Source organism: Anthonomus grandis, chromosome 16 (genome assembly GCF_022605725.1).
Source record: "Anthonomus grandis grandis chromosome 16, icAntGran1.3, whole genome shotgun sequence".
Taxonomy (NCBI): domain Eukaryota; kingdom Metazoa; phylum Arthropoda; class Insecta; order Coleoptera; family Curculionidae; genus Anthonomus; species Anthonomus grandis.
In genome coordinates this window covers 15,373,596-15,387,794 of record NC_065561.1, presented here as the reverse complement: position 1 = coordinate 15,387,794, position 14,199 = coordinate 15,373,596, and the positions used below count along the sequence as shown (strand labels likewise).

General features: G+C 33.1%; 1 protein-coding gene across 1 annotated transcript in view; it reads right to left on the bottom strand.

The window, feature by feature from the left end:
- LOC126745527 (protein outspread) overlaps positions 1-12,675 on the bottom strand; it is a 204,117-nt gene extending 191,442 nt beyond the window's left edge. The window contains exon 1 of the mRNA XM_050453404.1: positions 12,263-12,675. Within this exon, the coding sequence (XP_050309361.1) occupies positions 12,263-12,370 (108 nt within the window). The 5' untranslated portion in view covers positions 12,371-12,675. The remainder of the gene's footprint in view (positions 1-12,262) is intronic.
- Positions 12,676-14,199: the final 1,524 nt, after the last annotated feature.

Here is a 14,199-nt window from a genome sequence, read left to right as displayed (position 1 = left end):
TATTGCCAGTCAATGAGTTTCACAACCTGGAAGTGGTTTTTAATTATCACAAGCCTCTTGCTTATGATTTTCTAACGCGTTTCTTGCTTTAAGCTTCAAATTATTTTTAAGAAATTGCAGCAACTTTTGTATCAAACATAGCAAGCATTCTCAACAGAATTGACTGCTTGCCAATGTTGGCCACGCCATGTCGTGAAATGAAGACGTATTGTATATTCAAATTTAAAAAGTACATGTTAACATGTAATAAAAAATTAAATGAAAATCAAGGGAATAAAAATAAGAGCATTGCAGATATCTCATTTCAAACAGCCTCAAGGGTATCCTGGTAGCATTCATTCCATGTTATATTATGCCTTACCTAAAAGCAGTGTTTTAAGTAAGTGACGAAAAGTCTTTAAAGAATTAACAGTTCTAAGTCTTGATAACAAGTGATTATACCTCATATATCAGGGATCTTTTTTTTTTCACCAAAAATAGATTTTTTTCGAAATCGAACTAAATATACCAGCGGCTTGCTTTTATCACCTACATCACAAAAACACCGGGTTATAACGGGATTCGAGCAGAACTAAGGAAATGAGATCACTTTGAAAATTCTGAAAAAGTCATTTTTCGACCTCGTTTTTGAGCCCAAAAATGGGCTCCAAAACTCAAAACCGTTGCAATTTTCCCGATAGTGCCCGTAGAAGCCGAGATATCGACCTCCAAAGTTTGAGATTTTTCATTTTTCGGGTATACCTCCCCGTATCGAATTTTTTCACCAAAAATTGATTTTTTTCGAAATCGAACTAACTATACCAGCGGCTTGCTTCCATCACCTACATCACAAAAACACCGGGTTATAACGGGATTCGAGCAGAACTAAGAAAATGAGATCACTTTGAAAATTCTGAAAAACTCATTTTTCGACCTCGTTTTTGAGCCCAAAAATAAGCTCTAAAAAAGCGATATCTCGGCTAATATACGAGCGATGACCTTGCAGATGGTCTCGTTGGATTCGCAAGCAACATTTGCTGCGTTCTTATAGTACGACTGACGGGAATGACATGTTGCGTATCATTCCCGGAAGGGAACGCGCGCGTCGTCAAATCAATATCCTTCATAGCGTAGTAGCGTAAAAAATGTTTTGACAATAAAAAATCGTAATTATGTCGTACGATATGCAGATACTGATTGTAGACAAAAGATCATTGCTGGCCTTTTTTTACATTTTTCTTTGAAAGAATACTGAGCAGAAAATGTCGGCTCTATGAAGTATCTAAGCTGAGTGTATAAGGTGGTCAAAGAGGTGATTTATTTCAACAACTTATTGCACTAACAACATATAGATGTGTATTCATTGAAGTAGAGATAATCTTAAAATTCATAGATTTGTTCAAAGCAATTTCAAAGAAAACATGACATCAAAAAAAGACTAAAATAGTTTCTACCATAAATAATTGCAATTATTGCTGAAGCTACCAAAACAATGAAAACGATCAGGAAATATTCCTAATTTAGCTCGCCAAAGTCAAGAAGAAAACAAGCATTTGTATCTTCCTTATATGCAACAAAAAGCAATAATCCTACGACTTAACACACATCCTGAAAAATACAGTTAAAGAAACCTTTAAAATGGCAGATTATCTATTATTGGGCGTAGGCAGCGTTTGTCGCTAAGGTAATCGCTTAAATTAGATGCTTCTTAGGCCGAGTGCCCACGTTTTTACTATTTTCTATTACGTCAGTTACCGAGAAAAACGCACTTTGCTATTTAGTTAAGGTGATCTTAAGACACACCTTTTGCACACCTGCAAGAGTTTTTTTTTAATTTTTTTCATCGAGCGAAGGCTTAAATTCGGTAATATGCTCTCCGTCTATTTTAATCATCTTGTAATACTATACTGTCTATTAAAAAGTAGTTGTTGTAATTCGCCAAGGGGATCCTTGACATAGTTTCGTCGTAAGGATGATGCACTTCCACCGTTTAAAGTCAGATGGCAATAATAAAATTTATCGAATTTAGTCTTCATTGCTAAATGCCTTTTATCACGAACGGTGAAAAATGTTAATTAGAAATAAATTCCATATCCTGTATAAAATACTGTTGGCCAAGGTGCCGATACCTTTATTGAATTTAATGTTTAACAATATGTAAAAATATGTATCTATAGCGAGTCTAGTATCTAAAGAGAAGAAGGTTCAAGATTCCCTCTTCACCCGATGATGGTCAACGAACTTGACCGTCAGTTTAAAAGGGAATCGTTGCCCACATTGCCTGCCATATGGTAGTAGTTTCTTCTTTTCATTTTCAAGTATTTGACTACCAGGAATATTATGCCATTTCTATTTGAGAAGTTATATTTAAACCTCGTTCTTGCTTGCTGCGTCTCGAGAGGACGCAAGAGGCCTCAGCCGATTTGCATGATTTTACACTTTGTGCTTTGGGTTTTGAAACGGTGTACGGAATATCAATATTATTGATGTTTGAAATTCGCCAAAGGAGGATCTTTTACAGAAGAGCCATTTAATAAAATCAATTATTAAAGGTTTATGGTTCAAGTTTGAAATTGCTGTTCTGGCATCATTTTCTTTGGAGATTTAAGTCATTTAAAGGGAAATGAGGAGAAATTGTAAAAAGCAAGCTCGGTTTTAAACCGCTCCTTTTAAGTTTGGGTTAAGAATTTAAGATTAGGTACAAAGGTTTGGACTCACATGAACGGCAAGGCCTTAAAATCCATAGCTTTTCCTTCTCAGAACTTTACACCATGACATCTATAGTAGTTGCTTAAGATAATTCATATCTAAATTAAAGATATTAGAGAGAACTATTGAAACATATTTCGAAGATACTGAAATATAATAAGTTTTATTAATATTAGCAATTGTATCGGTCCATTATCAAACTTAATCGTGGGTACAGCTACACTAAGTAATAATAACACTAACTAAGAATGAGAGTGGCAAAGCGAAATCGGGAAAGTTGACTCAGAACTCCCTTCTCCGCCTTTTTTACCCCCAACTATTCTCGCTAGGACATCCTGATTTTTACGATGTGTCCAAGTTGGTACATTGTACCCTGACCTCTCATTACTGGTTCCCAAGTTTTGGATAGAGTAAATTGTTCTTCGTAACAAGAAGGTGCAACTCATGTGGAGTTCAGGTGAGAAGTTTTTGAGATCCTGTTGATCTTTTCAGTCGTTGTCTTGCTTGAGAGCCCTTTTCTAGTTTTATCAGGCTTCCAGGACAAATTATTTAATTTTCTTACCAGATTTTGCTCCCAAGAAACTCATCATCATCATCAAAGCAAGGAAAAATCTTATATTAATCTGAATATCTTGGTCTTTGACACTTGCTCTAAGAAATTTCTAAACCTCCAATACCCAAATATCCATCTTATTTGAAGTAGCATGACTTAGAATTGCAAGTACTTCTGTTTGGAACAGGATGGCATATTTCCGTTAATAGAAAAACTATTCTATCATTAAATCCAATTGATGCACTCCAGCTATGACTTTAGTTTTTTCAAGCTTCCAGGACAATTATTTAATTCTCCTCCCAGATTTTGCTTACCAAGAATATTTCTGGACCTACAACAGATTATGGCATATATGTTTGGAAAATTATCGCATATTTCCCTCAATAGAGGGACTGTCCTATCTTCGAGTCTCCCAAGACCTTTCCTCCTTCAATTTCCTTAAATATCTAAAATATATGGACCGATCACTATCAAAAGCTGTTAACAGAAAACAGAGAAAAATATTGGCTAAACACACCTGTAGATGTGAAAGTAGAGCGTGTAGTAATATGCACTTGTAGCTATCCTATATACAAGTACGAGATGCATTGGAATCCCTAAAGAATAAACACTCCTTGGATATTTATGGATTAAATGTTCCTTTGCTTAAACAAGAAAAATAATATCTCATTTATATAACTATAGTCTTTAATCTATGCATATGGGAAGGCACATATCCAACCTGTTTCGAAAGTAATACCCAATTGGAAAAAATGGGACAAGAAGAATGAACAACTAGAGACCAATTTGTTTAATCTCAAAGATTTTCGAGAAACTCACAACTATATACTCTAAGTAGGCAATTTTCTGGCCTTTGCTTTGTTCGCAGATGACACTACATCCCTTTGCAGAACCTGATGGACTTAAACTTGCTGATGGAGGAAGCTGATTTCAAGTTTGAGCCAATGGTTTGATGCAAAGGGTTTAAAACTTAATGTAAGGAAGATGTGCTCCATCTTTTTTTTGCATCATTTTGCAAGAACTGTAAAGAGTATGCTAGTAAAGTGGTGTTTTACAGTTTTACTGAATTTATGCAAAAAGATATGCATTTGAAATGAAATCTCTCAACTAGCGTTTTAAAAGTTGTGTGCCTTATAAGTATATTTTTTTTAAATTATATTTAATTTAAAAATATACGTCATATTTTTTCATTGGCTTATAGTACTATTATAATTTAAAGTTAGTAGTAAAATTAGTAAATTAGGTATAGGTGGTATGTCCTGTAGTGTCTTTAATTGTATTTCATATCGATTGTAAAGTTTCATTATTATTAGCATGAATATAATTTACTTTACTTTAACTTCCTTGAAGAACCAGCAATGATAATGTGTAAAGGTAAAAAAACTCAATTTTTTCATCCATTGCCTGGAAGAAACTTACTCAATAGGGACAATAGGCAGTGTAGAAAATGAAGAATTTCATAATCTAAGAGACTCGCATTCTTTGTATTTTTCACTCAACCACACCTATATACATATTGATTACGTACTTGCGATTTTGATGGCTCTTTTTAAATTATTTGCTCCTATTATCTTTTGCAGATACATAGCTCCAAACTCTCTTTCTGATAAAATTCTCAATGTAAAAAAAAATTAAAATATGCAGTTGAGCGGATTCGAACCCGGGACCTTTTTCATGCAAATCGGATAGCATAACAACTATGCCAGAGATACTGTTAAACCAGTTTTTAGAGTAGGACAAACTGAATCATTATAGCTACGTTTACAACGCGCTGATCTATTAGGTCCATGGATCAACTATTTTTATTTAGTACATCCCTGTTTACAAGGATTGATTTTGAGGGTTAAATTAGTGCAGGATTATCTCTAGGATCAAAATGTCAGTTGAAGTGACTTTTGACGAATAATTATAGAACATAACCTCTAAATCTTTAAAAGTGTTATTGTTTAAAGGTAATAAAAATAAACTAATAATTTTTTTCAAGGCTTAAGCTTGTCCTCGGTATTTTCTTCTTTATTTTTGTTTTTGGCACTTCAAAATAGGTCCTAGAAAAAAACTAAATTTAATCTACCCTGTTTGGGAAGCATCAAATTCGCGTATCAAATTTTAGTGCGCTGCCGTTTACACGGAAAAAATAGTCCTCGTGACATCATTTGATCCAAGTATTAAATATTTGGTACCCCCGTTGTAAACGTTGCTATTATTACTTTAGTTTACTTAAAGTAAGCGCGTTGATACCTTAAAGCTATTTGTGCTTTATTAAGAGATCTCTCAATTCTAAGTACATTATTCTTTATAGACCAGGCTAAAAAAAGAAAACAGTTTACTCACCAAACAAGTTAAAATCATCGTTGTAGCAAAATTAGCAATAAAATTTTACCGAAATCGAGGACAAAACCCGACCTCACGTTCGCCCAACAAATTCGCGACCGCACGAAACCTTATTAACACAGCCACAGAACAACTAGGACTAGTTGTTCTACAGCTGACCCACCCCGTTTTAAACAACTAGAACTAGTACAAATACAAAACGTATGCCATAAATTTCACCAACAAATTGTCGGAAAATGATTTTTGAAAAAAATCTGTGCAAGGCAACGCATACGACGTCCGTGCACTGTTGCAAGTAATATCTCGTAAAAAAAGCATGTCGTTTCGCCATTAACAAACTACTCTCAATACTTACGTAGTGTAGTATAACCACACACAGATACTTTTCCTCTTATATGGTCATACTTTTTGTTGAAGTATTTCGCGTCTTTTGCAAGCCGAATCACCTTCAAAGTCAGTCAAACAGTCTTTTTTTTTAAGTTTTAATTTGAGGTGGACGTAAATGGCTGAGATATTGGAACTGGTCATTCTGGTAATCGATCGACCTGTCAATCGGTCGATAAAGTATCGATTTTTTTTTACGAGGTCGCCATTTTTTTAATGCAGGTGTCGAGTTCTTTTAGGTACTTGTTTCGCGAAGGAACAATGTAGAAGGCTCGCTGGAAGGTTTCGGGTCGGTGATGGATCGTTTTTGAAATTTCTTGTGCAGTGAAGGTTTTAGCTTAGTGATCCTCAGAGAAGCTTTTAAAAAAACATCTCAAATTTCCAAAGTTCACCTTTGTTTATGACTGTCATAACTGCAACTTAACTACCAATGAAGATAAAAGAAATTTTAAAGTCGTCACTACTTTGAGGCGGATGTTTTGTCTCACAGATCAAATATCTTCACTGGTAATGGCTTTAGAGCTTTAATAAGTAGTATCAATATTGTAGGAAAAATTACTGTTAATCAAATAAAGCTTATTTTAATATTCTATCTTTAGTCGATCAAAATTTATTAACCAAAAGCTCTGACCGAGATCCAGTAAGGGTGTGCTGACGTGAAGAAAAATTCAAATAGCCATAACTCTGGAACCAATACTCCAATCAAAATAATTTTAACAGAATTTAGTAGGTACTTAGTGAGCCTTCAACATTGTTTATGACTGTCATAACTGTACCGCAACTACCAATGAAGATATAAGAGATTTTAGTGACGTCACTACTTTGAGGGATGTATAATTTCTTTGATATTTTCAAAACATTCCACTACAATCAGTGTAGGCGAAAAGTGCCCAAGGCTTTCGAATAATTGCAACGCTGTTTGACTTGAAATGTGGCAACAATAAATAGGGCAAAAAATCTATGTTTAAAAACTATTTTTTGTTATGTGAAGCAGTTGCCTCTTTGGAAATATTAGCTTGTAATTAAACTTGGAAATTGTGTAGAAACGGCATCACCGTATAATTAAAAATATTTTTAAAAAGATGAATTTTTTAACCCCATTTAGTGGTGCCAAATTTCAAATCAAACAGTGTTGCCGTTTTCCTAAAACTTTCCTTTATCCAGTTCAAACTCGAAAAGAAATCAAAATTCCTCCTCCATACTTGCACATTACTGACTTCAAAAACAAATTTTTTCAACAAATACAAAAAACAATATTCGACTGATATAAAGCTTACAAATTTAATGGATACGTTCACTTTTTAATCTTAAACCAATTTTACGACAAATTGTGAGTTTCCTATTGAATATTTCTTGAGAAGGACCGGTCCAATCGGCTGTAAACATTTTTATGACTAGTCAACATAAGCTACTTTAAACATCTAGCACCAACTAGACTTACACAAGGAACCATAAATTATTCTTTTTACGGGTGACTTGATGACCACTAAAATCCAATAACCAAAAAGACCGTAAAAGATATTTGGGGTTTCTATGGAGATAATGAGATTTTTTTATCACCTTCAGAAGTTTTTGAAGACCTCTGTTGGGTGCCATAATTTTATTTGTTTTTAATATACGTAATTTTTTTAAAGATGTAATCATGTAAAGAAGAAACAAATGTTCTTTCAAGCGAAATATACGTAACAAATATTATTAAGTGGATTTTAATTGCACCGATAATTAATATTCTAGAGATTTTTGAGGAAGTGTCGCATTACATACCTTGGGAATATTTATGAAGAGAATGTCAAGAATATCATGCATTATTTATGTGTAAAAGGTAAATATACAAAAAAATCATAATAATTTGAACAAAGTGTGGCGAATAGAGTAAACAGTTTTTGAGGCCTTTGTGAGATTTTTCACATGGAAGTAGTTATGTTTTTGCTAATTAATCTGAAAAAAATATGAAACTATTTCAGTTAAATGAAAAAAATATAAAATGACAGACAGTAGGAAATAAGAAATGAATTAAAGAATGGCTTTAAACCCTTGACTACCTGGAAGAAATAAATCTTTAACTCTCTACAGATTTGGCTGCTGAATGTTGCTTTTAGCCCCTGTTTCCTGAAGAAACTAAGGGAATCTCTACCTTTCTCTTACTTCACAAGGGAATGGAATGATAAAAGCACTCGACTTATAGATTATTAATTTAAATAATCCTTCCAATCTATATTTACCTGATTTTAAATAAGTATCCTTTTTAATAAGTTTAGATAGGCATAAAAGCATAATCTGCAAAATTTTGAAAAAAACCTAAAAGAACTGAAGTAATACTCCTAGTATATGAAAAAACTTAAAGATGCTTTTTGAGAAGATTCGACAATAAAATTGTATATTCTGTTTAATAACAATATAATCATTTCTCTAGTAACGTCCCACGTTGGCGTTGGGCGCCATAAATCAATTTAAGATGCAAAAGGGTCAAAACTAAACAGGCCTTTTAAAAGTAACTACTTGTTTGTAGACAATATTCATTTTAATATGACCCTTTTTCTCATTTTGGAAGCGACAACTTAGGCGCCATAGATAATAAGTACTTAACTTTTTACCCATTTTTAGTAGCCTTAAGAAGTTATGGTTAGTTAATTTGAATGTTGCTTGAAGCAATTTGCTTATTTGAAAAGGGAATTTTAAGGCATAAGATCATAAAATGTATTTAATAAGGCCCTTTTTATTCTCATAAACCTATCGTTGGGCGCCAAAGTTAATAAGGTATTTCGCCTTAAATGATATATGAAAATGTATTTTTTAACTTTTGACTAACCGATAGTATCCAGGCTAAAATAACAGCTCTAAATCTACAGTATCAATTATTTTTTTAATGTGACCTGTCTTACGGGCATCATGAGACCTATAATAAAAAAACACATTTTTCTCCCCAAATTATGAAACTTAAAGAGAACATTCACAATATAACATTTAATGACCAGTAAAACCAGTTATTAAAATATAGTGACATCTATAATTTAGGGAGAAAAAAAGAGGTTTTCTATTATAGGTCTAATGATGCCCTTTCAACCCTTTCTAGCCTCAAAATTCCTCGCCTACTATTTCCTTATTCTCCTGTTGAAACTTTGGAACTACATGGTTTCTGTGCTGGCTCCGAAAAGGGTTACTGTGCCGTTATTTACTTTTGTAGTTTACTACCTAACGGTCAGGCAACCACTCGTTTTAGTTGCGCAAAATCAAAAGTTGCACCACTAAAGACCCTTTCTATACCACGTCTAGAACTTTGTGCGGCCGTGCTATTGTCTCGTTTGCTATCACATGTTTACGATATTTATAAAACATCTTTTGTTATCAATAAAATATACGCCTGGAGTGATTCTACAATAGCACTTTCTTGGATTAAAGCCTCTCCGCATCAGTGGAGTACTTTTGTTAGTAACCGCGTTTCTTTTATCCAAGAAAGATTACCTTTATCTTGTTGGCATCATGTTTCATCTGAGAATAATCCAGCCGACCTCGGTTCTAGAGGTTTGCTCCCTATGGAGTTATGTAATAGTTCGCTTTGGTGGGCGGGTCCTAGTTTTTTTAATTAGCTCAACTCGCAACTGGATCCCCTTCATAAACAATCCTTCAACTTTACATGATTTACCTGAAGAAAAGAAAACATGTCTCTCAATTTTTTATTCTAAGGGTTTTCTGGATAATCTTATTTCAAGGTTCTCGTCGCTCGACAAACTGAAACGCATTATGGCCTATATTCTTCGCTATAAACATAATATTTCATTGCCCCGCAAAAAATATGAGGGTAACCTTACTTTGGTAGAACTCCACAATGCATTAATGCTTTTGGTTAGACATGTTCAGTCGCAAACCTTTTTCTCGGATATAATGTTAATTCAAGGAAATAAAATACCTTCGAAAGCGTTTAGAAAATTGAATGTTTTCCTAGATAGTGCTGGGATACTACGTGTCGGTAGTAGATTAAAACATTCTTTAAGTTTTAACAATAACTATCCCGCTCTCCTACCCAGTAATCACGAGTTTACAAGGCTTGTAGTTACTTTTTTTCATTTAAAGCATTTTCACGCTGGTGTGCAGAGTGTTCAGTTTCTTATTACACAGCAATTTTGGATATCGTCATCTAAAGCCGTTATTCGTCGTATTCTTGGTAAATGTGTTAGATGCTTTAGATGTAGGCCTCAGTCAATTCAACCTCCTATGGGTGATTTGCCTGAAAAAACTAAGCATCAAATTATTTTGGCACATTGAGCACCATCTTGTTGCATCCAGATTTTTTCATCATACAAATCTGGATCGAACTGACTCGGATATAAGGCACGTAAGACTGGAACTAGTTCATGTTTAAAAAATTCTAGATATCTTTCCCCAGTTAAAGTATCATTGAAGAATATGGGCCCTATAACTTGCCTACCAATTATGCCAGCCCAAACATTAGTTTTCTGGGGATATTGTGTATTAGTTTCCCTTACCCAGTGTGGGTTCTCATCAGACGACTAGTAGCGACAGTTCTGCTTATTAACATGGCCATTTCGGGTGAATGTAGCCTCATCAGAAAAAAGGATCCACTCCGAAGATATGCGATTTTCGTCAATGGCGTTCATCATTAATTAACAGAACTGAACTCTGCGATCTGGATCGTCTTCCAATAAGTCTTGAACGGGTTGCATTTTATAAGGTCGTTTGTTTGCACTTTTTAACATTTTTAGCACAGATTTATGATAAATAGTGTTTTCGCGAGCTACTCTTCTGGCTGCAGTTACCGGATTTTCTTCCATCGCTAACAATACATTTAATTGGGTGTTTTCATCGATTTTAGAAGACCTTTGTCTTGAAACATCCCTCACGTGCCCAACTTCTCGAAATCTGCTTTCGATTTTACTAACCGTACCTTGGTTAATAGGTGGCAAATCTGGATATTTCTGCCTGAATAAGTGGACAACCTCTAGCTGAGTACGACTTCTGTCCCCATAACCATTCATCATTAAGATTTTAATCTTGTGGGATTCGGATAAATAAGGCATTTTTTCAATATAAGTTAACTTATTTAACAACTGGTTGAAATTCACTTTAACAGTGACACTACAACAATGTCAGGAAAGGTCTCCATACCAATAAAATAAACAAACACGCCAAAATTTTACCAACACAAAATATCTCGAGACTTTTAATAATTTAATGGTTTTTATTTTTTCTTTCGTATTTCTTTCTTTAGATAATCACAAAAGTAAATAGGGCAATTTAATCAGTAAAAAGAGCTCTTTTCAATGACAGTTTAAAAAAAGTGGCTTTCCATTTGAAAAAAAAAGTTTGGGTTAATTTGGACCCCCCTTGTAGGTGAAAAAATACAAAAACTATCTTGAAATGTGAAAAAAAATAAACAAAAATCGACGGGTCTCAGGAATTTTGCGAGATAAAATTTGATTAGTTTTAACTGAATTTATTCCAGTTAAAGTCACCACACTGTATACTATTTTAAACACAAGTCAATATTTACAATATGTTTAAAGCAAAACAACCCTGAATAAAAGAAGTATATAATTTATTGATAAAATATTATTGAATCAATTAATATAAATTCATTTATAAATTTTAAATATGCAAAAAATTTATTAAGAAATAATAATTTTATTAGTGGAATTTTTTAAATAAAAATATTCGTTTGAAAAAGAATGGCTCCTCTAATATTTATAAACAAATCATTACTCATTACATGTATTACATTACATTACACTCGGTTGTGAAGCAAACAGGAATAACCACATAACCTACTTCTAAAATAAGGAGCTGTTAAGAAATTATGGCTCTTATATTACTGACGCCATAAATAAATTAAAGAATTAAAACAGGAAGAGCCAAATTATGCTCAAAAAATTCGTCTTTCTTAAATAAATGTACTTTCAAGGCAATAAAAGCATTTAATCCGTTTTAATATGACCCATCACGTCCCACGTTGGGCGCCACAGTTGTACAGTGAGTAATATTGCTACAAAATCTATTTATAAAAGTAACTGTGACAGGTCGTTTAAAAGATAGATAATAAGATTTTTTTATTCTACATATTAGCACATTAATAGGGCATGTAAACAATATGTCAGGTATTTATTTTTGTGCGCACCTAATAGATGAGCCTCGATCCAGGTAAACAAGTTGCCTCGCAGGTAAACAAAATCACATGTTTTGAATTATAAAGTGTAATTATAAAGGTTATTTATAACGCAAGGGGTTGTTTATTTTAGTTTTACTGTTATTACTGTTTTGTATATTAAACTTTAGGTCTTTCTAAGGACTTACCCTATTACATTCAAGGGCTTCGGCCGAATGTTCCTCCCTCTGGCGAAAACAATTCGAGCATTTCGACTTGTGAAAAATATTCGGGGCGAATTTCTTGCACTGCGACATGTTGCACTAAAACCGGAACAGTTAAAGCCGAAAATGAAAAATCCAATTAAGGCTCATCAGCGAAATAGTCCAAGAAATATGGCAACGCCATTATAACGAAAAGCACCAAAATGAATATATCTAGTCACTAACTAAAAGTTCGGAAATAGCAGCTTTTATAAGAAAAAAAAAACTGAAATAATCGCGAAATAAAAGCGCCGATCGTCTGCAACAGGGTCACACGCCGCACGTCAGTTCGACTCGGACTGGACTGAAAAACTCGGTGAACGAAAAGGTATGCCGTACGTAGTCCGTAGTGTTTGTGAACCATTGAGAATTGAGATTGTTGGTTGGTTGTCGCGTCGTAGGAAAACGAGTAGCGATGAAGCAACGCGGGAATTTTGGTACTCGATTTGAAAACTCGCGAGGATTGCGCTTTTGTATGTATAGGCAACACAGGGCGCTTCTTTAACATTTTTTTACCCACGAGAATATACATGGTAAGAAACAACAGTGGATACAAAAAAACTGGCAAAAGAATTCCAGCTTTGTAGATACTATATCCAAACGTAGTTTTCCAAAATTTCATTCCTTCCAAGTAAAATGTTACTAATAAAAATTGCTTGCTATTTACTGGTTCTGACGATTAAATCATAAGACAGTTTTTATAAAGAACAGTTTTTTAAAAGAAAATACATCAAAAATTATTTAGTATATAGCAAATGAATTAAAAAATTACATTGAAATCAGATTGAAACAATAGATAAATGGTTATCTTTTTTATTAACTGATTATGTCCAAAATGTATAGGGTATCCTATATATGCTCTTAATACTTAATTTAAGTTACATCTGAATAATAGGTAACAGTAATAGCATTAGATATTCGTTTTTTTTTTAAAGAAAAGATATCAAAAAATTTTTTAAATAATTTATGTTATCACCACTTGACGACAAGAACCAGGAAAAATCTTTAAAACCATTAGGAACCCATAAATAAGATGACTATTTCTTTAAGTATCGGGTTACACAAATGGACCTAGGGCAACTTGAACCCAAATGAGGGACACTTGGGTTTTGGCCTGAAAAGCGTGCACTTGTCGGATACAGAACCCTATTTTAGCTTAATTTAGTCGTTTGCGTTTATATTAATATTTTTATTATTTTATTCTCTTCTGTCTTAATCTGATTTCATTGTAATAAAATCCGTGTGTTATTTAGAAATCGTCTTTATTATTTTTGAGTTTTACATTTAGGATATATTAAATTCATTATAAACATTACATGAAAATCATATCGAAACATTAGATAATCAGTTTGGTTATCTTATTTTCTAAACACTAATTATATCCAAAATGCAAGAAGAATCATATATAAGCTGTTAATACTAAATCTTAATTACATCCAAATAATAGGTAACAGTTATAGTGTTAGATCATCATTTTTAATATTTATTTTTTTATTAAAAAGTACATTTAATTATGTTTTCAAAAATGTACAAATCATCCTTAGAAACAATTTTTTCTATTTTTGCAAATTAAAACTGAACCCACATTAAGACTTTCATCCTCACCTATTGTAGTCCAGGTGTGCTTGTACTACTTAATAATATCTTTAAATTTACCTTCCAATAATTAGTAAAAAATTATACTTATGTTCTAAACAAAAAATTCCATTAATAGGCCCGAATAATTAGGCTTAATCACTCTGATAGTCCAAGTACTAATGCAATTCAACTTCTATTAATCAACTATATGCAATTCAATTTCTATTAATCAAATAACGTTAAATGTACATACATATTCTGATTGTGCCTGTACTAAAAAAATCCCTTAACAATAAAACATTAGA